General features: G+C 39.8%; 1 protein-coding gene across 2 annotated transcripts; it reads right to left on the bottom strand.

The window, feature by feature from the left end:
* Positions 1-2,196: 2,196 nt before the first annotated feature.
* tbck (TBC1 domain containing kinase) lies at positions 2,197-25,289 on the bottom strand. 2 transcript variants are annotated; one of them, XM_088302994.1, is made up of 26 exons: positions 24,980-25,289; positions 24,456-24,649; positions 24,300-24,372; positions 23,190-23,304; positions 23,040-23,113; positions 21,170-21,308; positions 21,031-21,091; positions 20,893-20,954; positions 19,795-19,856; positions 18,537-18,685; positions 17,633-17,771; positions 17,448-17,547; positions 17,193-17,242; positions 16,791-16,893; positions 16,605-16,703; positions 16,471-16,533; positions 15,450-15,576; positions 14,834-14,884; positions 14,670-14,753; positions 13,157-13,242; positions 10,922-10,958; positions 8,828-8,989; positions 5,054-5,226; positions 4,220-4,380; positions 3,339-3,498; positions 2,197-2,458 (listed from the first exon to the last, which is right to left on the bottom strand). In XM_088302994.1, exons 2-26 carry the CDS (start codon positions 24,646-24,648, stop codon positions 2,348-2,350), a joined length of 2,634 nt encoding a protein of 877 aa, XP_088159120.1. In that variant the 5' UTR covers position 24,649; positions 24,980-25,289; the 3' UTR covers positions 2,197-2,347. The 2 variants fall into 2 exon arrangements, with proteins under 2 accessions (XP_088159120.1, XP_088159119.1); XM_088302993.1 differs by having other exon boundaries at positions 16,791-16,920; positions 24,980-25,287.
* Between the last annotated feature and the right edge of the window lie 30 nt (positions 25,290-25,319).

Raw genomic sequence — 25,319 nt, 5'->3', positions numbered from 1 at the left:
CATGTGAATATGGTAATACGTAGTTTCATGTTATTGCTTATTTGTACATTAGTTGCAATGACTACCTCTGACCACTAGAGGACAGCGATCGCTGCTTGCGTGTGTGGCAAAAGGGGACCAGCGCATTCTCGAGCGAAGAAGAGCTACACGTAAGCTGGAAACAGCAGTACAGAGCGAACGTTGTTAATAAATGTCAATATTTTGTGTTTCAGCAACCCAAAATAAAACCCTTCAAAAATTAAATGTGTAGCGACAGATTGCTAAGGACAAGTCATTCTGCACCCCGCTACACATGCAAGCGCCACACAGGAAGGCCGGAGCCGGAATTGAACCCACCTCATTATTATTTTTTTCACAACTACCCAGCCCCGAAATTTGGGTTGTATAGACAGATTAGGAACCTGATTAAGGGAGCATCTTTGTAACTGAACACTTTTCGGTTTTCGACTGATCTTGTCAAAATTAGTCCAATTTTCCCTGTTACCCTCCTGACCCTTTAGGTTGAGCTCCGCCAACTAGGAAGACAAAACAAGTAGCTTCATCATACACACGTCATAACATACTATTGAAATCGCATTCCAAAGACATATATGCGTTTCCCTGACAGTTGCAATTTAAGGTTTTAATAAAAACTTGTCCCGGCCATCTTAATATAGACTCTGTTCACAGTGCTAGCAGTAAACCTGACGCCTCTGTAGATGTTCACCTTGTTATCAACCATTGTTAGCTATTCTGGGCTGCTGAGGAATTCCAACGGTTCTCCTTTCAAACAGCATCTTTTTATTCACTACATGCTAGAGGGCAGTTTCTGTAGTAGAGCAGCAAGAGTACATTTCTCAAGCTAAGCACTTTAACTGTGAAGTCCGGTAAGAATAGACTTTAGATTCGGTAGCTGTGTTAGCTTGCTGGGGTGGTGCCAAGTGCTGTGTCATTCAAGAGCGGTCATCCAAAACCATCCTTTGAAGGTCTTAGTCTCGTCTCGGACTCAATTCTCCAAAGTCTCGGTCTTGTCACTACCTTTTAGCGTAACCCTCAACTAAATATTGTCAGAAAATTGCAATACAATTTTAATTCGTGGTCATCCATTATGTTTCAAATTTGGTTTTTATGCAATTTAAAGGGATCATCCAGCCACGTTGGTCCAGTTTTCAATAACAAGCTCAATTTAAGTATTATTTTATCAGCATTTTCTATTATCAAATTTCTTTGGAGAAATCAGTGAATAAATATCGATTTGAAAACCACAGTCTCCAAAATAAGCAATATGGCCCCGCCCCCTCTCCTTCCTCTGTCTTGGTGGGAGTCACGCCAGGGACCGTTTACAATTTCATTCATAAGCGTGACTTACTTTTTTCCCATCAAGGTCACACGGGGCTATGCCTACATCACTCATTCAAAAATGATGTGTCCGGTGCAGCCGCACTCGGCTGAAGAATCAACCTCCTCACTGGAACTTTGGGGCTCTGAATTTTTCAAAGTTTGTAATGTTCACCCATTAATCCATTTTCTGCACTCCATGTGCTCAGTAGGGTCGTGCCGGATATTTGCGAAGTCCAACTTTACACCAAGACATGAGAACTGGGTTTGTCATGAAGTTCGCTATCAGACATTGACGATCTTGAAGCGGCCCCGGTTAAAAGCACATGTCACGCTGCGACGCAGATTGTTATTATAAGACCACCTTTGGATTCGTTGATGAGGTGTTGATTCGAAATCTATTCGGCACAGAGCATGTCAGGAAGCACTAGTGTAGCCGAATGTTCGAAATATAACCAGTCAGGGTTTGCGAGTGCATTCTTGCTCGTGTCTGCTTCCGCCTGTGTAAGTGGAGAGGCGATCGGCAACTGTACTTTTGTAGATGTGAACATATGGGCTCACATTTGACATCAATAAGTCAAAAATATTGGCTCTGTTTTAGGCAACAGAACTGACAAAGCCAGCAATATTACCACGCTTGCCTCCCTGCTGTGACGTAGACAGTTGAGACAGGAAAAAATAACAAGCCGAGCTCCCAAAGGGGTCGTGCCAATTTGTCGGAAATCCTTAAACCCTTAAATCACTCGTCTTTTAGGGGGGTGAATTTTTTAACTGAAGTCATTTTTACAACCACATTATATAATTGCAAACTGCCAACATTCAGCCGGCTGAAGTGTCCCGTTAAGAGTATAGTTTTGAAAGTACAGTACTAACTTTCAATCCAGTTTCACAGTCTTTTTAATTATCAGTGCCAAGTGCCATTCATAAAAATGTAACGTGTGTGGATCCATTCTTTTATCCATGATATTACGCGGAAACAACACAGCAAGAATATGTACATAATCTTTCCCAACTGACTCTTCTGCTTCGGTCAGATCTGAGGAGAAGGGACAGTCAGGAGTCCCGTGGGCTTCAGCTTGTTGATCCCTCCATCTAGGATGCAAACCCGTGGGAAGTTCACCTTGACAAGGTGAGCGGAAAACTGAGGAAACAGAAAGATAGAACATTTAACACATCCAAAAAAAAAAGTGTAGAATACCTGCAGTTGGAGTTTCTTGCATGTGCATTTTGTGCAGCCATACAGGGCAGCATTGCTGGGGGGGTGGCAACGCAAAGAAATGACTTTTTATTGTATAACAGCATGACATGTCAATCATTGGCGTTTGGATCGTGAACTTGTGCCCCCTCGTGGAGTTGTCCTCTGTAGAGGAGAGGCAGGGTGAGGGTCAAAGCCATCCGGAGCATAATTTCCAAGATGGCTGTCACACCGGACGCCATTCAAGGTAACAACTCCCCGACAGACCTGAACCTTATGTTTTGTCTAAACAGGACTTTACCATCAGTAACTTCAAATTGTAGCTTAAATATAAACAGAAGTCACCCAGTTTACATCGTCCATCATTTACAGACATTTTGTTGGGTTCCAAAACTACAGCAAATTTTGTGATGCTGTTCGCAGGATTTGCAAGTGATTTAAAGTACAAAAAAATGGGCAGCATTGAACGGAATCAAACTACTACGTGATGGAAACAAATGGAATGGTAAATGCAGTGCACTTATATAGCGAGGCTCATTTGCTTAAAATGTTCCCCACATCTTTTGAGCAGAAAATAAGTGATGTCATCATGTTACATCAATCAGGCACTTGGTCAAACTCATGGATGGATCTATTTTGTGCAACGATTGGCTGAGATGACGCATACAAGAAACCCATGAATGATGTCAGACAAATTATCAAGGAAATGTACTTCTTCAAGCCGTAATATAAAGTCATTTGAAATAACATAAAATTTCGGATGTTAGAATTTTGGAATGATATTTTAATAATTATTTACAAGTTCTTTGCCTGACTGTGTGCTTACCACAGAAGCGCTTTTTATGGCGTGGCCGATGATGACAACAACCCGTCCTCTGTAGTTCAGGAGTGTTCCCGTTGCTGGACATTGCAGCACCTCGTCATCGGTGCCGAACGCCGCGCTGAAGGGAACGTTGATGCTGCCAGACATATGGCCTCTGCTGAAACTGGTTAACGTGAGATTAAAGACCATATAACCAATGAAAACTATCCTGCACTCTGCTTCCTACTATCGCCGCCATGACATAATATCTTCATGCAATATTATTCTTAGAGAGAGATTATTATTTACAATTTGATAGACAAGTAAAAATCTAGTACGTTTCCAAAGATTTTGTAGGGGGATTGTTTTTCCACCCTTTTTCTTCATCTCCCCAAACAAGCTAAATGCGGAGGGGGAGAGACAAAGATAAAGGTTTAAGGGGAAGTAATGGGATTGGCCCTGAAATTATTATCAAAACCAGTTGCTCGAAAAGATCTTAACAATTGCAATTCTGTGGGGCGAAACCTATACCCTGCTTTCATGGTGTGAAATTTAAACCCCAGTATTATAATTCACCCCCAAAACAATAGAACTATTATATATAAAGTAATTCAAGCTACTGTGAGAATAGCGATGGAAAATGGTTGAAGACGAATGAAATGAATGCCAGTGTCCCGTTTAAAATAAATAAATAAATGAAAAATATCAAAATTTGACCAACTGGCTGAATGGTTTAAATAATTTTACAAATCTGATTAGATAAGAGAAAAAAATAAGAGCAAAATGAATCTTCCAGTAAAAAAAAAAAATAAAAAATAAGAGCAAAATGAATCTTCCAGTGTATGCACACCATTTCCTTTAGAGGAAATTGATGAGAATATTTCACAACACCCTGGTAAGGATACTCCTCTGCACTGCGAATGTCAACAGCAATAATTCTTGGCTTTCTAGCTTTGGTCCGCTTATTTGCGGCGTACGACATCTCACAGAGGTCGATGAAGTCCTCCGCCGAGATGCGTGGGGACACTTCAGCCTTCAGGTCTTGCAGCACAAGAGGCTCCCGAGACTGCAAAAGGAAATCGGATTATTTGACTACCTTGTTTTCTGCAATTTGCTTATTTTAATGCCGGGTATCTTTGAAGGTACTACATGTGACGAACAGACATGTACAGAACTACACATTTGAAAAGAACAACAAACTGAAAAAAAATGGTGGGATAATAATGTTTATACCATCAATCCATGATCAATAGTGTTGGAGGAGGGAAACCTGAAATATGATGACATCCACCAATACATCTGCACAATGCAGAATCTGTCTACAGAAGCCTGGATCAAATCCACCAAAATTATGTTTCACCACCTGCGCCACAACTTAGACCTGCTTTCAACTGTCGAAAGTCTAATGAATATACTTTCTGTCATAAAATTGTTAGATACGCCGAGGTCATGTAATAGAAAAAAGCTCTTTGATTCGCCGGAACGACTAGCAAGGTACAGCGCCATCTGCCAAATTCCAAAACATGGTAAACCAGACACAAAAATGAAGATTCACCCCCCTTTTTTTTTGTATGATTGTGAAACATTCAGTCATCTCCTACTTCAATTACGTCAACTGCATTTATTGTGTTGTATACACTGTGATAAACATTTTCCACATGCACTTTAAAGAAGCTTTTTACTAAACTGTTACTTATATCGCCAACACATGTGATAATATATATTATTACGATACTCACTAGGTCCGTCTTAGGAAAATCTTGATCGTCAGACGAGTAGCACGTTGTGGTTTTTCCAAAGCCATTGTCACAGGAGACCTTCGGTGGTTGCGCATGTTGTCTGTATGTTGCACTTTTTGGTGTCCAGAAGAAGAGATTGATGGATTCACGGACGCAGCGTTCAATGTCAATTTCTAGGGTGGGATGGGGTGGAGTGATGGTGTCAGACGGGACCCAAATTAATCAACGAGCCAGTCAAGACAGCAGTGCTAACTAGGTTGCAATAAACAAAGGACATGAAAACTTAAAACATTTTGTTACTCAAGCAGTCAGTTGTCTTATTGTGTTGCATGCCAGAAGGCGCAATACCATGGCTCAGCGACCTAATGTAATTGATGCTCCTAATGGGTTGGAGGCTTGGAGCCTTAATTTGGAATTTAGGGCCAAAGTTATTCCTACATGTACTAATATGACGTGGACGTTTTTGTTTGATTTACTAATTTTCTGCCACTTTCCATGTTTGGACCGAAACAGGACATTCCAACCAGGGTTGAGCATAATAATCGATTATTTAATTATTGTTAAGAATTTGGTCAATTGTCAGGAAGTGACAGTTGATTAATTGAGCACTACATTTGTAATGACAAAACATCAGATTGTATCATTCAGAAAATTAACCCCCAAATCCAATTAACAGGAATGCTACAAAAGGCTAATTAATTGTGCCATTATAATTCAGCAAAGAAGAAATGAAATTGGTCATTTCGACCATAGTGCTGCTTGGGCACACCATTTCCTGATGCAAAAACTGACTGATATTTCACAACGCCTTGGGAAGGGGACCTCTGCACACTGTAGATGTCAACAGCAGAAAATCTCAGCCTGCTTGCATGCAGGGATTCAGTCAAGACTCGTTTGCTTAAGACGAGTGTAAGAAAATCCAAGTAGCCCTGTTTGATGTTGGAAGTCAATTTACAGGACTGAACTTCATGTCATCGGAGATCAACAATAGTAGCTGTGGTTTGTTGCTCCCTGTCAAATCTACAAGCTCATAAGTTCTCTGCCCAATTCCTCTTTACGGAGACAGATACTAATGTTCCGTGAAGGCAAATGCTGCTGCATCATCAATAAATACCGCAATGCTCCACTGCGAATCAATGAAGTCCCTAAACAAGAGCGACTTTTAGTTGGATCGCTCGAAGCTATCGGCCAAACAAAATGAGATTGATTGACCACAGGTGCATGCTTGCAGGCGCAATGTTGCAGCACTAATTTCTTACGCTTTTGGTAATTAAAGGCTATAATCAATTGACACGATTACAACATCAAATCATGACACTTCCTGAAAATAACGAGAAACAATTCATCTGGTGATAGACCTACACTGCGTTTACTGCACGTCGGCAGTTTTAGAAAATATTCGAAGCTGACATGTTTTGTAAGCTTCTTTTTCCACTGACAGTCACTTCCAGACTTTGCACTGGATCCTATGTGACATACAGAATATCAGTGTCTCGAACAGGGGTTTCAAGTGGTCTCACCCCAGGACCCATATTTTTATTGTCATGTAAGTTATGGCCAACCTAAATATAAGAAAAAAAAAACACGGGCAGTTTCACTTTTGGTGTTAGACAATTACTATGCTGGATTTAATTCCTTAAGGCATTTAGCAAGAGCACCAGCCCCAGAACTATTCTACCGCAGGTATAAACACAGAACATACCCTTTAAGAAGTGACCTCATGTTTGTACATAATTAATGATTCCTCTGAATAAAACCTGATGGGAGGTTCTGTGTGATGACAAATAAATGGAAGGGAAATGAGCGAATAATTATCAGATTTGCTTCGTTGCCCGGCTGATTTGAAAACAGTATTAATAGATTGCAAGAAATATCGAGGTGAAACATTGCTTGCATCATCTCTATTTGAAATGTTATTGCTCAGCAATGAAGAATATCGCTTCTGCTTTCATAACTGTTTCCCAAACAACCATCAGATGTGAAAGTGTAAAAGGAAGATAACGAGGACGGAGGCCTCGACTTCCCTTATCTGTTTTTTGCAGTGTAACGCTCGAAGCATTATTGACTCATGTACACAAGTAATCAACCACTTACATGCACACACTTACAGCAGAACAAGTTCACGTGTCTTCAACAGCTCGCATGAAACCCGCATCCCTTAGGTTGAAGAACGCACGTGTAAACACGGACGTCGGAAATCAATAAAAAGAGAGGGAACGTAGAGTTAAGTTTAGAACTTTAGAGAAGCATTGCAGTGTAGACTTTCGCTTTATCGTCCTTGGAAGCTGAGATTTGATCGACTTTCCTCCTCAGTGATGCTGTTATGAAATGTTTAAGCGGTAAACTTGACACTGAAGCAGCAACAACAAGGCTGGCCGCTTTGGACATTAAAAAGCTGGCAAGGGCCCTCGCACTTTGCAAACCTTGGCAAAGGAGCTGGTTGCATCTTTTTTCGCCTGACATATTTGAACTTTATAAGGAGAACTGCCTCCGCCTTGCTCTGCTTGCTCAGTCACATGCGCATGTCAGGTAGGACAAGGTTTGGGAAGGCGGGAGGTTGCTGGCCTTGGTTCTCATTGTTTTGTTTTTAGAAAGGTCAGAAAGCAAGGCCCAGCGGCATTCGCCAAAGCAAGAGCTTTAAAAGGGAAATCACCCCTCCAGAGCATTTTGTACATTCTCAAGTTCATTGTAATGCCACATGCTCGCTCTGTGCGGGTCTCATGTTTTGCCTGAAAAAAATGCTCCGTGTGAGGCCACAATAAGAGGGAGATAACCGCAAATCCCAAAGGCAACAGCGTCGTTAGAAGTCTAATATTACCGGCGAAAACCACGAGGCATCGAATGAAGAACAATAGCGTAGAGCGAACATCTCTTGTATTTACCTCACAAGTTTAATCAGAATGTGGACTCCAATACCTCAATGTGCTTACAATAACCAAGACATAGCTCCTTTATTTTATTCTTCTGCTCAGCAATGACACAACAGGATGTGGTTGTTCACAAGGGCTGAAAAGTGGAGACTGGGAAGTAAAATATTTCAGCACCTAAAATGGTAGGGTACTTGGAATAATAACCACGTCTTGTATCTGATTTTAACACATACCTCCCCAAAGTGAGCCAAGCCTCCACTGTGCAGCAATAGCCAGCTGTCTAAAGACTTTTGTCCATATAACGTCGCTGTAACTGGAGTGTTTTGGTGCTGGAGGCAGCCTGCTTGCATCTCATTTCCACACAGATGCACACTCAACCAGCAACAGCAGATAAGGAGAAGGATTTCACAGAGGAGGGATGCCAGTGCTTGCAGTGGTTTTAAGAACTTTGACTTAAACTTACGTTGAAGTGTGAAATTTAGGGCAGTTCTACAAAACCAGATGATTATGAAGGCATCATTATGCCAGGTTGGTTGAAGCAGAAAACGTGGGAGTAAAAGTGTACCGTTTCCCCCCCTTTAAGTTTTTAAAAAACGGCCCAAAGTGATGACTCAATGACTTCCTGTTCCTTGTGGGAGTTACATTCCAACCCAGGTCAAAATCTGCAATATAGTGACATCATATAAAACTTGTTTTTTTTTTTACCGTCGAAATACCTTAAAGCACATTATAAATGTATTTGAATACAAAAAAAAAACATGTGCATGTACATATTCTCTTATCTGAGAAAGCTTCATCATGAAATTAGGCTTGTTAGGACAGCTTTGCCCTTACCAAGGATAAAGTGTTGGTGCTCCTGGTGGTGTTGGTGTTACAGTGTCTTACGATACATGTTAATAGTCACCTGGCAGGTCAGAGAACAGCAGGATGCACTCATTGAAGCCATTGGCAAGAAGGCGGTCCCTGAGCTGCTGCAATATGGCCATGCCGATGCATAGGGGGAATGACGAGTTCCCCAGCAGCAGCGTGTCCCACAGGTGGAAGATCTTGTGCAGCGGGAACACATCTGCAAAGACGGGCGCAAGATATGGAAAAAAAAAAATAAGAATTCAAAGAGACGCAGCACTGAGCATGCGAGACAACAGGATCGAGTCACAATGAAAACACTTTGTATATAAAAAGCCATGATTTGCATATGTGAATTATACATTGGCTAAAGCGTGGTTGTGTTTATGCAAAAAGAAAAAAAAAAAAAAAAAAAGGCCAACCCGGAAAAGAAATGTGCTGAGGAAAGGTTGCCCAGGGGAATTTTCATGCAGAGGTGGATTTCTGGCAGAATATTTAACATGGCTGTCCTATTTTTTATTATTTTTTTAAATGATAGTTTTCACATGCGAATGCGATCGATCATCCACCTATTTGGATCCCCTGTGGGTGCACTGTGGCCTTGGGGTGGCATTCAATGTGGATACATGTTTATTTATGTATGTGACCAGAGCATGACCCTGAAAAACCGGCTGATAGTCGGAAGGTGGACATTAGCAGTCAGAGCAGGACACCTTAAGGTGGACTCTGCCTCCGGGGGGGGTGAGAAGACGCCAAGAAGGTCATGCTTCACTCTCCTTTCCAGCATAGCCACATTCTCAATGTGTGTGCTTCACATGCCGGGACACATTGTGGAAACTAAACCAGGAAAGACATCCAGTTTGGACAATGACAGCGTTAAATGTAATTTTCATCTTTGTAAACCACCACAGTTGATTTGAAATAAAACAATCAAGATGTACTGATGTGTAGACTACCACTTTTACTTAAAGGGCTTTCAAAAAAAAAGGGGCATTTACCATTTTGGATTTTTTTTTTCTGCCGAGTCCCTGCATTTTTAGATGCTCTAAAGAATTAGATGCAGCTGGCCCATTGGCTTGAGTCATTCAAAATATTTTACAAATTAATCAGTAGACTGAATAAAGGTCACAAAATATGAAAATTATATCCCCGGTGGAGCTGCTGACCTTTTCAGTCTTATTCATTCTTTGCTCCCCAAATGGAAGCAGACAACGGGAGCTGCTAATGGACTTTGTCCACTGCCACCACACATCCAAACTGTAGTCCTTTAATAAAAGCTGGAAGTTTTTTGCCGTTGCTCTGTATGAGCAGCATGACATGGAATATCAGGATGAAGATGACAAGAATTTTCTGCCTATGGCGTTAGTATCATCGTGGTAATTGAGAAGGGGTTGACACCTGTGTGAAAGGCAGGTGACACAAATGCCAACAATCCGGTTAAACTTGAGTGAGAGAGATAAAGGTGCTCGCTAATACATGTGAGAAAAAAAAAAGTTATGTTGTTAAGTGGCCGTTGATCATTATTAGCAAAAGTGCTTGCAAACACATGTGGACACAATCAACAGTGAGTTTGGCCGAGCCACAAACTCTGATTGGGACATGAAACGAAATGAGCCAATTAGGAAATTACCTGAAGTTCGCCGCTGTTGCCAGACACATATTGAGTACTATTCTCTTTTTTCTGTGGGCCCCACCCTCAGCTACTTTCGAGAAAGACCCAAGTCCAAGTTAACTAGTAAGTAATTGGTGCCAAGGAAGTATGTTGAAGTGATTGCATCTTGACTCAGAGACGACGTTAAACCATTATTATAGGTTCAACATTTTTAGGGGTCTTCAATTATTTTTGTTATTCTCAGGGCTTGGTTAACCCTGCTCAAGTAGTAGTTGTAGTCGTAGTTGACAATCATTTTAAATGTCACACCAGATGCTGAGGTTGTTCAGAATCTGATGACAATATGGGTCACAGTTTTACGGCAAGTTTTTTCTTTGCTGGGTTACTTGTAAAAGGCGAAGACATATTCCAGCCATGCCCCAATTTAAATTTGATTTTAAGATTTAAAATATTTTTAGTCCCTCGTGGGGAAATTAAAGTGACTTAATAAGTCACAATTTTGCAGGATGTCCGTGCAAAAGTGACATGATAAATACTCACGTGTGAACATGGTCAGGAACCAAGGAATGGCATACAGCTGTGAATGTAAGAGACAAGGGGGGAAAACATTTGTGAGATAAAGCAACATTTGCTCTCCACAATGTGCTGAAATGAGCATAACGAAATGGGCTTTAGTCAGTGACTTAACTCTGCAAGCCCTGAAGGAACAGACACCAAAGAAGGAACAAAAAACTGCTGACTCTGATTCCGAGTCGCAATTAATCTCATTATACCAATTTGCAATCTCTCAATTCGGCCCCTAAGGACTCCTATAAATGCTAAATTAGAGTACAAGAATACATTGTGAAGCATGGTCGGCTGTTAATGAAGCACCTGTACGCACACCTGCCAGATGTACTGGGGGGGTGCGGGGGAGAGTTATCGCTGGGTGTGGACAGCTGGCGCTTATCTCGGCCACTCAGCTGACAGATAATTGAGGGAGGGTGAGGCGAGGAGCATGCCGTTGTTTCGCTCCTCGCGCACAAACGATAAGCAGCGCCACCGGTCGCAGCCTCAATTTCAACCGACAGGATGCTGAGTTTGGGCCAGATTGGATTAGAGGCAGCATAAATGGCACAGCCGGGAGGGGGAGATGTAGCCAAATGGAAAATGACCTGAATTAAACCTCTGGATACGCATGAAGTGAGGTCTGCTTTTGGCCCCGGGATTTATTGGGGAGGACACCTTCCACGCTTCAGCAGTACATCAAATTAACTGAGGGTTTATTTATTTATTTATTTTTGGCCAACAGGTGCCTGTTACACCTAACTTTTTGTGATTTGCTATTCGCAAATTCACCCGTTGACTTTTAATTAATACGCATTTGGAATCAATATGATCACGTTGAAACAAAATCAGACTGTACATTTTAAACAGCAGCCGGAGGTCAGGATTATGGTCAGACATGAGATGCCGAGAATGATTTGATTGATTACCAACTTTATTTCCAAAGAAAAGAAAGCAAAGCGGTCCTAACATTGAACTATGTGGAACTCCTTTTCTTAGGTGATTAGGTCAGAGACAACATTACCAACCCGAACAGTCTGCGTCCAGAAATATTTGAAATAGACACAATTTTTTTCCTTTAACCACCACAATTAATTTTAAATTAAATAAACATGTACTTTAGCTGCAGACGTTCAGCTTTAACTTGAAGGTATTTAAATCCATATCAGGTGGATGGTGTAGCATTTAAAGCTGTTTATATACGACCAAAGGTATTGGGACAAATAAACAATCATAAAATCAAACTTTCACTTTTGAATACTCGATTGAAAATTCTTTGTCAATTACAGTTTCCTTTCAGTTTGGGCGTCAATTAATTGCATTTTCTTGTGGGTGTACTGTATTACGATGTTTTAGCCAGGACATGAGGACCACTTGCGCATGTAATAGTACTTGATATCACAAAATAAACATTTTTATTGTGACTTTTTTCCTGATACATCCACTGCCAGTCAAAAGCAAGTTAGTGTTTGAGGTAAATAACCAGGCTGTCAGTTTACCTGCCTTTAAAAAAATATACCACAAAATATGTATTAGAGGACCGCAACTCGAGAACAAATGAGTATGATTTTTTTCCCCTCAAGCAGCCAAACTAATTGAAAGACAAAATTGACAAAAAAGTTAAAAGTTGGGCATTTTGATGGATGGATTGCGTGCGTACATTTTAATTTATTTTTGCTTGCAATTAGGTCATCCTAGTTATTTTGACTTCAATTCAAGAGGGAACTTAAAAAAAAGTGTTTTATTCATATTTCTATTAAATCCTCCCATAAATTTGGTGTTGAGCTGGCCTGAGTGCTGGATGAGGTTCAGAGAGAAAGATGTGATTCATGGTCCTTACAATCAAATGACTTGGATTGATATTGAGAATTCAAACATAAATCTTGTTGAACAATATTAAAACGAATAAAAAACCCATTTTCTTTTCTGAGGCATTTCAGCAGTTTTATACATGTTATGCGTGCTTAGTGTCAAAACTCCAAAGGCTGCTGTTTCATTTATATTTTTACTGCACACAGACACGGAGCAAAAACAATCAGTCGGGGTTGTTTCATCTAAATGAGTGGCGCCGAATAGAAAAGGATGAAATAAATCCCAGAGTACTTGAAGAGATATAACAACTCAGTCGCATGCTTTTGTATTAAATGCTCACAGATTTGAAACAGCATCTTTTCAAAAACAAACTGACCAAAGGAAATATGAAGGATGTTGCAATGTCTGCACTCTTACGTCAGGGATGAAGCCGATGTCGTTCAAGTGGTTGCTGAGCTCGGGGTCATGGAAGGCGATCATTTGCGAGAAGACGGTCAGGTACTCTGAAAAACAGGCCACAAAGGACTGGTGAACATCCTCTGCTTCTGTGATTCAGCCCAACAGAGTAAAAAAAGTTAAAAAGCAACAGCATTAACCTTGGTTGTGCTTTTGGACGCTTCACTCCTCAAGTATAATGAGAACTAAGGAGGATTTAGATCTGTACATATGAGTTAAAAGCCCTTGTATGTTTAAAATCAAAACTCTTCATAATTCACCTGTCTGATGAAGACGAAAATAACACTGACCAATAATAATAATAATAAAAAAAATGACTGCCAAAGATATTTGAATGGTTTCTGGGTATTTTGGGACTGCTGAGTCCGGAAATTAAATCAGTTTCTTTAAATTTGTTCTAGTCTTTGAGATATTGATATTCTGGACAATTAATTGATTTATGATGAATGTGCTTTGACTGAATACAAGTTATCAAAATAAGAGTTTGTACTTTGACTTCACCTGTTTTGTGTTTGTTTACGGATAATATTGCCTAATTTTCAGGAATTGTGCTTGATTTTCACATGAAACATGATTTGCATTGCAAAGCCTCTCTGCAACAACGATTGCCGTCTTCCAGAATACCGTGTCAAAATAAAAGAATACTGATTATGAAACCATTGAATAATGATTAAATCTCCTTATATCTTATGTTATACTCTATGATAAGTTACTACTGCAGCTGTTGTGAAATACGTTATACAAAAAAAGATGTGCAAATGCTTCTGCCCAAAAGCGTTTGGAAATAAAATCTGTTTTAGTTCATCCCAAAGGTGTTTGATGGTCTTGAAGTGAAGTTCTTCAGTGGTAGTATTCAGTAGTCTAAAATGTCTTGGCAAGATTACGTAATCAAATTGAGGGTGAACTTTGGGTCCAACTTTGAGAAGATTTATAAATTCGGTCAGGATGAAACTGGCACAAGGAACAACGAATAGAGAGCTCAATAGTAACACTTTTTTTTATTGCTTAACCTCGGATTTATTATTTGTCTATGTTGGCAGCTAAAGCATGTCATTTTTTATTAGCAACAAAAGCGCTTGGACCAGACAGATAAACATAAAGCTGATTCTCTGGACCACCTAAAAGGGGAGGACAATAGTCCAGTTTGTCGCTTTTTATCAGTCAGGCAGGAACGGTTTCAAATTTTTTTCCAGTTTCATTCCTGATTGCCAAATGATGCGGCACATATGTGGGAATGCATTAAGTGAGCTTTAAATGTTCTACTCACAGCTTTGAACCCCCACCCCAAAAAATGCAATCAACACTGAGCAGCTGGCTGCAGCCCGTGACAATGCTTTTGAACTGCGCTGCAACCATGTTGATAGCCTTTGCATTTTGTTTTCTCCTTTAGTAGCTCATCATCACGCAGGCTAAACAAGGCAGCAATCGCAATGGTGGTATCATGAGTACAATTAATCATTTTTCTCAATCTCACCTTGAATGACGTGCGAATTGTCCTTCAGGAAGAAGCTGTAGAGGTATTTTGGGATGAATGCGGACATACATGCATATGCCAACGCTGTGAAAAGCACAGAGATCTAAAACAACAAAACAAAACCATTGCACAAACACAAAGAGCAGCAGTTGGTGATTTCTTACCCTCGTTGTTAAAATTCAAGTAAAGAAATGGAGCGCAAAGTGAATCCAAACCTAAAAGGGAAAAAAACAAAAGAGTAAATGTTTCCATCAACCGTATTGAAGCGCATAAGGTACATCGAGATTTAGTATGTATATGAAATCTCCTAAATGTGCAATCTGGATCAGATTGATATGGCACATTTTGGTCCTAAATGAACCACATTAGGTGTCTTTTATCACACCTACATGATATGAAGACATATATCGGCCATAAAAAAAAGAAATTATAAGAAAATGTTAAGAAAATAAAGTCAAAATATTGCTTGAATTTCCAGTAATTATATTTAGGTATTTTTTTATTATATTTTTATTTATTTATTTGAGGAAAATAAGTCTAATATTATAAACAAATAGTTGGATCTATAGAGGATCCTCAACAGTTGTCATCTTAAAGCCATCTGACATTTTTAAAACGTATGTAATAATTTAATCCGTAGCGCTGTGAGAAAAAAATATTTATACAATAAATAAATAATATTTTTTGCAGTCATTGTACTTCTGGCTCAGGCAGAAATGGTACACGACTCCCTCCTAGTGGCCAATCCTATATTACACCATACAAGGTGAATAGACTGACCCTGCCAGTAGACCAGGTCGGGATGGGAGACCACCCAGGCCTTCAAGAGACGTCTGAACTTGACGTGACCCTGTGGGGAGGACAGCAGCTCGTCGTACTGGTGGCAGCGCGGGATGTCCACCTCGATCTGTGAGCGAAAACAGACTCGCATTTAAACGCCATGACTGAATTATTTGAGCATTCAAATGGCTGCGCTGCAGTGGTGGGATGCAATACACAACAAATACTTTCGTAATGTACAAAAGTAGATTTTTCAGTGTACTTTATTTGATTTATTTTTCTGACTTTTACTCCCAACATTTGATAACGGGACTGTTGTTTGTTTTTCAATGTCCGTGGATGACAACACAAAGAAAAAAAAATACATCATTCAAGAGAGGAGAAGTCAACTGCGGTTGCGATCTTGATCGATTGTGATCTTGGAGTATTCTAAGGCCAGAAAAGCACACGGCAGCGACATTGAGGAAGGAAAACCAGGGAACATTAACGATGATGATGCCACAGAAGCAGGATATCCCCCATCTATGGCCTTATTTGAGAGAATGATTCCACGAATAATTTGAATGCATAAAAAACACATACAGGTAGAGGTATATATTTTTCAGTTGTTTATATTTGCTCATATAGCATTTATTGTTTGTCAGTTTACAACATTCTGAAATTTTTCTCTCCTCAGTATGAGCACCATGCATGCAAGAGTAAAACTATTTTTTGTGCACACAAAAAACGTTTGTTTTATTATATTGTACCATGTTATAGAAATTGGTATTGTTTATAATTATCAGTAAAATAGTTTTTTTCTTTTGTACTTATAGGGGTGAATTTGCTTTTTTTTTTAATATAAGTGAGGCTAAAAACTGCAAACTCTTGATTTAAGTCGATTTCAGAGTACATTTGTACTTTTTTTAGTAGTAAAGGATATGAATCAGTACTTCTTTTACCTGAATATTTATTTTAACAGACATATAAGTACATCAACTTAAGTATGAAGTGAAAGTACTTCAGACAGCTCTGCTGTTACCTGTCTGTCAGTCGGAATGGGCGTGTCCTTGTCGATGCTTTCGTATTTGGCCTGAATATCCCCCTGTACAAAATAAAAGACGCATGAGGGTGCATTTGGGTGGCATTGAACTTGTTCGAGAACTTCTTTTGTACCTCAACGCCCAGCAGTGCAGCCCAGGCAAGTCCACGCACAAGAGGGGGGATATCCACCTTGGCCTCTTTGTACACGAGATTCTTCTTGTAAGGATAAGCCTGCGAACGTTAATAAATAGATGAATTTTGTGATATTAACTATTCGAAAGAAGTGTGTTAGAGTCAAAGTGTGCAGGCAAGGGAGACCTTGAGCAGCCTGTCGAAGAGGATGATGCGGAGGAGCTGGTATTCTGTGTCTCTCTCGCGGATGATGAGGGGTAGCGTGACGGTGGCTGACAGCTCGTTGGCGCTGTTGGAATGAGCCAGACTTGACTGTCTGGAGCAAGCAGATGAACGTACGGCGTGTGGTGTCATTACTCAAAGTCAAACGCACATGCATGCCATGTGATGATATGGTGACTAGTCCAGGGTATAGTCTTGCTTTTCAATCAGAATTAACGACAACTTCCTGCAAGCCTGGATAAGCGCTACTGAAAATGGCTGGACAAATTAACGTAATTGGCATTTGCCCACATCTGCAGTCGGGTAAATTCAAGCCTCTTCGGCAATAGGATGAAAAATAAGAGACGGAAAGCCAGGTCCACTTACTCATCCTCCAGTAGAGGGAAATAAGATTCTCCTGCGACGTCCTTTAGTCTCTGTAAAAGGGCAAAAGATCATCTTTATATCATTTTACTGTTCACAATGAGCCTTTCATCACATAGCAGGGCTGAACTATTAAAAGATTTCTGGTTCCCAATTATTTTGTTTAGGAAAATTGTTCAGCCCTAAAAGAAAATGGACCCCACTGGTTGTGCTTTATATAGCGTAGAGGGATTTTTGATTCATTCTTGTTGGTCTTACATTTCTGAGCTGACACAGAGGAAGTGTCACCGTGGTGTCGTCGAGCAAGAAACTGCGATCCCTGCCCTGGCCGAATGACTCTCCATCCTCCAGCACGAAACTACATATGAACAAGACACGGGACGGGGCGTGATTAAGAAGATTGTTCAATCATGCGGCAACACACAAACATCGATGTACTGTACTTGGGAAGCGTGCATATGGGAGGTTTGGACTGGATGATCTCCTTGTTGGTCAGCTCCTTCTCGAGGTCACCCCCCGCAAGGCACCACAGGTGGTACACCTCGTTGATGGCCCGCTCTGAAAGGTAGTCATCGTTGTCCCCTACAAGACGAGTAAAAAATAATTTTCTTCTCCTGAGGTGGTATTGATGTACACAGATCAAATATTGGGGCTACCCCTGCAGCCTTAATGACAAAGGTCTGACATAAAATGATTTTACTATTTTCAATGAATTGTTTTCACCTCACATTTTGGACTGAATTATAATTTTAGAATCTATTGGATATGAATATATAAGATCAGGCGTTGGCAAACTACGGCCTAGGGGCCACATGCGGCCATTTAAACGTTTTAATCCGGCCCACCGAACTTGAAAAAAATTAAATGAATAAACCTTGCTAATGCTTTATTTTCTAAAAAATTTCTAAAAAATACACTGGTGGGTCAAACGCAGATATTTTGTTGTTATGCTTTTGTTCACTGTCATTTAAAATTAAATTTATTTTTTTTCTCCGATGAGGTGAGGTTAACAAAAATACTCCATCCACCTGCTCCTGGTCCGGCCCCTCTATAAAATTTTAGAACCCATTGTTGCCCGCCAATCAAAAAGTTTGCCCACCCCTGTATTAGATGATGGTTTAAAAGTACAAAAATCCAGCCACACCCCTGCCTCCCCAAAAAACACTGAATACAACATAATCATTCAAGAATATCAAGAATTACTACACGTCCAGGTACCACAATCAGAAATTCCACTTGAATAATTTCAGTTCTAGCCCAGGAGAGACATTTGACTGCCGCTATTGACGAGCATGTAAGGTGAAATATCAGCATGCAACATGCACAAAGTGAGCATCTGAGGCCAACCTTTGCAAAGGTCGCTGATGTCCTCGGGGAGTTCCAGATGTGCACAGCGTAGCGAGGACGAGAACAGGCTGACGGGCTTCTGGAAGGGCGCGGACAGGCACGACACGTCATCGAACACAACGTCCCCCAAAAGCTCGGTTGGGCTCGGCCTGGAGGTAGCACACACAGCATCTGTTTGTTGGTGTCATTTGCCGTTTCATAACATCCAAGGATGTGGAGCCCATTTGTTCCTCTGAAGTTTTATTTGTTCTTAGAACTGAATGGCGGACTGTATCACGTGCTTCATATCTATGGAAGGGGTGTTTAAATAATTTCCTCCAAGGGCCGGACGCATAAAAATGAAAAGATGTTCCAGACACTTTTAAATTTGACTACTTTAATATTTTAAACACGCTCCAAGCTATTATATATTGTTTAATTGATTTGAAAACTGCTAGAGTGAATACAAAAAGGGCAACAGACCTGTGTTCAAATCCCAGAAAGTGAAGTAGATTCCGTAACAATTTGAGTTGCAAATACTTTCTTTGCCACTATGAGCGACAATTAAACGTGTTATGTCAGCTTTATGTACAAATGATTGTTAGCAAGCATACCTCATGTGATGGGTAGCACACCTGAGCTCTAATTATTCACACAGGATCTCAATATTAATCTGACTTCAGGGCTGAGTGATATGACCTTAAAATAAAATCCTTGATTGAGTTCTCAAATATCCAATTTTAATCAATTTTCCCCTTCACTTATCCTCCAGAAAAAGCAGATGACAATGAGTTAGCTAGCTTTGAAAAAAAATTCCCCAGCATGTTTTTTCTCTGCCACTATTAACGTAGAGAAACCTCCCCAAAATAATAGATATAAATGTGTTTTCTCATGTAGCGGCACATACCTCGAGTCAAAAGATTGTGATGTGCCGACAAATGACTGCTTTGTAACCGATAAATTAGCACTCTCTCTTTGCTGTGTTCAGTGCCACTGTGATCGTCTTCCATAGGACTCCTTTCTTGTCATACGCAAGACAATTTGAAAATTATTCCGCTCATATTGTCTATTTCTTCGCAAGAATTACAGTCACTAGTCACTTTTTAAAAAGTAAAAAAATGTCACACAATCACCAACATTGACTGTCCTTCACAAGCTTCTTTCTCTTCACTGCCATGTTGTTAGTGTATAGGCCGAGGGTGAAATTGAGTACTGTAATCGCCTAGCCCTATCTGATGTTCAAAAAGCATATTGAGAAAAGAGGAAATGACGGACATACCGTTTGGAAGGAAGGAAGGTTAAGCATTTCCGCAGCAACTCTACAATGTTCTCGGGCAGCTCCTGTCAAAAGAATTTGATTAGCAAAGCTCAAGCTGTTTTTTTTTTCTCTGTTTTTTTTGTTGTCAAAAGCCATTTCTAAATTAACCTTAAGGCTTCTCATATTAAAATAGAAATTGGAGCAAGCAATTGTAAAATTGGACCGGAATTTACGGAAAAAAACTGTGGCTCAAAAGAGTGCTCTTGTTTTCTCTCTAGATTTTTTTTTCAGACACGACTGAAGGATATCAGAAAACACAGAACAGGAAGTAGAAGTGAATATATAGGAAAACATTTGGTTTCTCGATCCAATATGAGCAATACAATGTCAACTAATTGTGACATAGGAAAACAGTATTAGGTTATATCAAAATGAAAGGTGCGGCTAAAACATATGCAGAAATCTCGCCATTGCGTTGAACAAATCAAAGTTAAATATACGCGATTCATTGTTCTTCAACATTATTTTTTAAACCTGCATGACAGTTAATCAAGAGAAGGGATTTTTTTCCATTTCCATTATTTCATTTGGGGAAAATAATAATCCTAATTTCAAATAGACTAATTATCATCCCGACTGATGATCTAGTAAGCGAACATAAACCTTTAAAGGGAAAGTCAACCCCCCAAAAATGATTTACAATAATATTTTATATGTGCTTTCACTTTTAAAGTGTAAGCATGGCATTCTGATTGATGTTCTATTCGCGGAGTATGAGTTAAGCAGCAAAATCCAACAATTTTTAGCCATCTCAGGGAGCGGCCATTTTGCCAATTGCTGTTGACTGAACATGACAGCACAGTTTCTCAGGGCTCAGATAATGATCAATCTTAGCTCACCTATTTTCTGAAGATGAGCCATGATTGGTCATAACACGAGCCCTGCGGAACTGTGATGTCATTTTCAGTCAACAGCAAGTGTCAAAATGGCCACGAAATATTAATCAGAATGAATATTAATCAGAATACATATTGTCAATAATTTTTGGGGGTCGACTTCCCCTTTAAGTTCAATGTATGGACACGTTCCAGGCTGAAATACAGCTCGTCAGAGGACTACCTTAATGTTTTCCAGGCAGCCATGCTCTTCAGCAAGGACTGTGACAATGTCATCCATGCAGCCTAAAAAAGACACAGACAACATCTTCATAGGGGTCTGCCAAAGGTCATATAGATTTTTGGTAAAAGACCGGCTTACCCAGATTTAGAATGAACTTCAGCCTCTCATTGATGTCAATGTTATGCAGCAGCCGTCGACCCTGATCCACCAAAGAAACAAAAGAGGTGTCACGGCAACAAGACTATCTTGAATGTAATCTGATGTAAAACATTCTTACAGCACACAGTTCAAACAGCAAAATGCCAAGTGACCACACGTCAGTTTTGGGTCCCGAGGGCCGTGGAGCTTCATTTGCAGGGGCACTGGGGTGAAAGGAGCCCTGCGCAATCACCTCAGGAGCAAGGTATGATGGGTACCTGTGAGGTTCACACATTTTGATTCTTTGTCCAAGTAATTTACAGTCAGGTTCATGGCTGAGTGCTGTTCCTCCGGAGACGAAAGTAACTTGAATTTCTTATATGGAGAAGTTCTAGGACGAGCCGACGCCAACACAGCTGCAAAGGGAAGACTATAAAAAACAATTTTTATAGAAACTACATCCAAAAATAGCAAAATAATGGAATATGAAGAATAAAGATGCATGTTTTCTGGTTTGTTCAACTCATACATATATGCAATTAAAAGCAACAATAGGAAGGTATTGGAAAGAGAAAATTAATCAAGGTACAACTAAACTATTAGTTTGACATTCATCAATAAGCGACTCAAAATGGTTTCATATTCTGCATGCATTCCACTGTCCTTTATCTAGGGACAAGATATATGTATAAGACTACTGTAGACGTGCAAAACAGTTAACTTTTCAAGTCAAATTTATGTATCATTTGTTGCCTACAAAGTAAATGTTAAATATTTGAAGATTAATTGAGTCTGTGTAATTTCACTTTTGTTTCTCAGAATCAGAGTCTTCGATAAATTTGTTTGGGCATTTTTATATTGTGTCATGCTTTGGAACGATGTTGAAAAAATAAATGTTGTATAATCTCTGTGATACTTTGAGACTTTATTAACTGTAGTGATTAAGTAGATTTAACTCAATAACAGTTTATATTAAAAGCTATGATTATATTTTAAAAATTAAAAAAAAAACGATGTGACGTGATATAGAACATTGGATGGGTATATGGCTGATGCTGCTTTTGTTTGTTTTGTGTTAACTTGGTGTGTTTTGTTTGCTGACTTTTGATTGTAAGGATGTTTTTCCTTGACCATTCTTGGAATATATTAATGTTTGGAATAAAAAAAACAAAAAAAAGTGAAAAAATGTTGTAAACCCCCTGTATAAATTATCAAAATTGCAGAACATTATGTTTGAAGCGATCCTCTCAAAAATTGTGCCACGTGTTTTTTTAACAAAAGATTATTTTTTCATGAGTCATCAGTGTCGGACATCCTTCCTCTTTGCGAATTGCAAAATAACATAAGACACTTGTTGATGGGCAGTAAGGTGTGCTAGTAGTTAGCATATTGGCTCGCTGACAAGAGGCTCTGGGTCTGAATCTCCCTCGTGCATGAAGTCTCCTCCTGCTTGCGGATGTTCAGAGAATTTCCGCTTTCTCCCACAATCATCAAATTACGTTTATAGGAGTCTCTTAAATTATTCATATGCGTCAATGTGAACATGAAAGCTTGTTTGTCTATATGTGCCCTGCGATTGGTGGGCAACCAACCTGAGCTTACCTACATCTAGTACAAAAGTCAGCTGGCATCTAAAATGAATGGATTGACTGCAATTTCGCTGATTCCCAGGAAGACTTTTTGGCAACTATCCATTCTTAGTTGCTGATTGCTATTTTGTTCATTTTTTTACTCAGGGCAAAGCAATATCCATCCACTACCTGGACGCATCATGAAGCCAAGAAGCTGTTGAAGTGTGTTGAGGAGCTTGATTTACACAAAAATAGTCCTTTAACGCCACCTGGTGGCTTCTATCTGTAGTTACAAGGATAGTGATACCTATTTACTTTTTTCCAAAAACCTATCTTGTGCTACTGTTCTGATGTTGCTGTTTTTCAGGTTCTCCATCTCAGAAAGATCTAGGAGGACCTTTATGATGTGACAAATCAAGAGGGAAAAAAACGACATACCCAATTGGAAAGTCCACATCAGCGCCGTGATCGGTCATGTGATAGAGGCCAAACTTTGCCAGCTTGACGTTGCCCTACAAAAAATGACATCTCCAGTTAAGATCATCTCACAAAATCACTGCATTGTATTTGAATTAATGATAATGTTACCTTGCTATCCAGGAGCACATTGTGCACACTGAGGGCCCGGTGCACCATACCATGTTTGTTCATAAAGACCAGGCCTTCCAGAACCTCATAGGCGATCTGCAGAACCCTTTCTGGGCTGAAAACACACACATTTGTGTCACACATACGCACACACTTTGCCATCATAAAGGTTTGTAATAATAATTGAATCGAATGTCATTATTGTAGGCTAATATTATTCAATGTGTGCCTTTTAATACATTTGCAAAGAAATATTTCTTGTTCTGTTTGTTTTTGTTTTCAACTCTGTAAGGGCTGCCTGATGGCACAAGTTCCAAAGGTTGATGTCTGGGGTGGGAGGGGTCTCTGATTAATTTTCACTCCTTACTGAGGCAACTAGAGCTGTACCAATTAAAGGAGGACATAGACTTTTTGGTGACCAATTTAATTGCACTTGCAAAACACTTTATTCACAGATTTAAATACTTCAAAGCGAAACCCCACGTCAACAATTGGATGAATATCCTCAAGCTCTACAAAAAAATCCTTGTATGACATGACGAACAATAATGCCCAGAGACTGTTTTATTTAATGGAACATTTTGCCCATCTCGATTGAGATCCTCACATTGTTCTTACCCGTTTTTGTTTTATTTTAATTGTTTTAATTTTCTTGCTTTCCTAACAAGTGTTGTTCAACTATGCAGTTTTATATTCAATATGTGCCTTAATTGTTTGTATATGGACATTTCAACATTTATTTTAAAAAAAAAAACTAAACTAGAGCTCTATAGTTTGTCGAACAAATGCAAAGTGCAACCTGTGATTTTTCTGGGTCTCCCTCAGGAGATCCTTTCTCTCTGTTATTTTACAGCTGGCAAAAAAATCACACATGCAAACACGACTAGAACAGCCACCAAATGAAATCACGTTGTATTTCCTCAAACAGATGCCTTAGACATAATTAGAAGGGGGTCTAATTATGTCTAAGGCATCCTCCACTTGACTAAATGTCGAACAAGCCTAGCATTTTAAATCCTCAGATTTAAAAAAACAAATGGAAAATTGTTTCATTCCTTGAGTCCCCTGATGTATGGTACCATTAATATGAATTTCAAACAAAAGTCCAACCTGAGTTTGTTTCCCTGTTTTTGGAAATCACTCAAACTGCTCTCGTGGTGTTCAGCAACAACGATGAGTCGTTCTGCAGGAAAAGAAGTGGCAGGAGACATAAATGGTGAGTAGTAATCCATAAAAAATTCCCCAAATTATATTAACAATGCATACCATGCTTTCCCCTGGAGATGTCCACATACTGGCAGAGTCGGGGATGGGTGACGGTCTTCAGAATCTGGAAGCGTCCTAATATTTTGATGGAGTTGGGAGTCAGGGGGAGGCCGTTGCTGCCACAGACATCATGGGGGAGTGCTGAGGCGAAGAAGGTAAAAGCCCCCAACTGGGCATCCTTGAGGGTCTGCATCCTGGATTAACATCATACAGGTTAAGAGGTTTCATTTGGGTTTATTTAGTGACACACGGTGACCCTTGGCTATGCGTGAAATTTACTGCAACGATCATTAGGTATTAGGTTTACTTTAGAGATTGTGCCGTGACACGGATACGTATAATATAGCAAGTGATGGGTTTGATTTACAATACAGAACTCTCTATGTAAGGTTTAAAGGGTTTTAGGTTTAAATAAGAATTATTCGATCAGCACACTGCACACTGATGCTGCGAACAACATAGACCCACTGAACACATCATCAGAAATGTCGTTTTCTGGTGCGAAACGAAGGAATGCCAAATACCTGCGAAAGGGGTCCCTACACCCACTTCACGGCGAAGACGTCCGGCCGTTTTAGCGCATGAAAAACAGATTGATCTAAGCAATATTTACATTTATGAAGTTGGGTGTTATCGTCAACGAGAAGGCACTGAACGTGATCTTTGACGTCACATTTGTGCGACACTAAAGTAATAAAAGAAAAACTAGTTAATATGCAAGTTTAAGACATATTTTGGTCATGGGATGCAAATGAAGACGTATTGAAGCAAGAATTTTCTCTCTTTTTTCAATCCTTCCCTCAAAATGTTAATTGTGAACGAATTATAAACAGGCGATTGTTTTGACCAGTTGTAAAATTGAAT

This window comes from Idiotropiscis lumnitzeri, chromosome 8 (genome assembly GCF_059441095.1).
Source record: "Idiotropiscis lumnitzeri isolate Australia: NSW breed Sydney's pygmy pipehorse chromosome 8, RoL_Ilum_1.0, whole genome shotgun sequence".
Lineage (NCBI taxonomy): Eukaryota > Metazoa > Chordata > Actinopteri > Syngnathiformes > Syngnathidae > Idiotropiscis > Idiotropiscis lumnitzeri.
Note: the sequence above shows the minus strand (reverse complement) of the source record. Positions and strands in the feature narration are given on the sequence as shown.

Bases quoted from the DNA above. Each gene is read 5' to 3' on its own strand.
- tbck (XM_088302993.1), bottom strand. From the start codon at position 24,648: ATGCAGACCCTCAAGGATGCCCAGTTGGGGGCTTTTACCTTCTTCGCC. The intron at 23,305-24,299 runs GTTGGACTTTTG...GTGTGTTTTCAG, and splicing joins AAACAGGGAAACAAACTCAG to CCCAGAAAGGGTTCTGCAGA. The intron at 10,959-13,156 runs GTAAGAGTGCAG...TTACATTCACAG, and splicing joins ACATCGGCTTCATCCCTGAC to CTGTATGCCATTCCTTGGTT.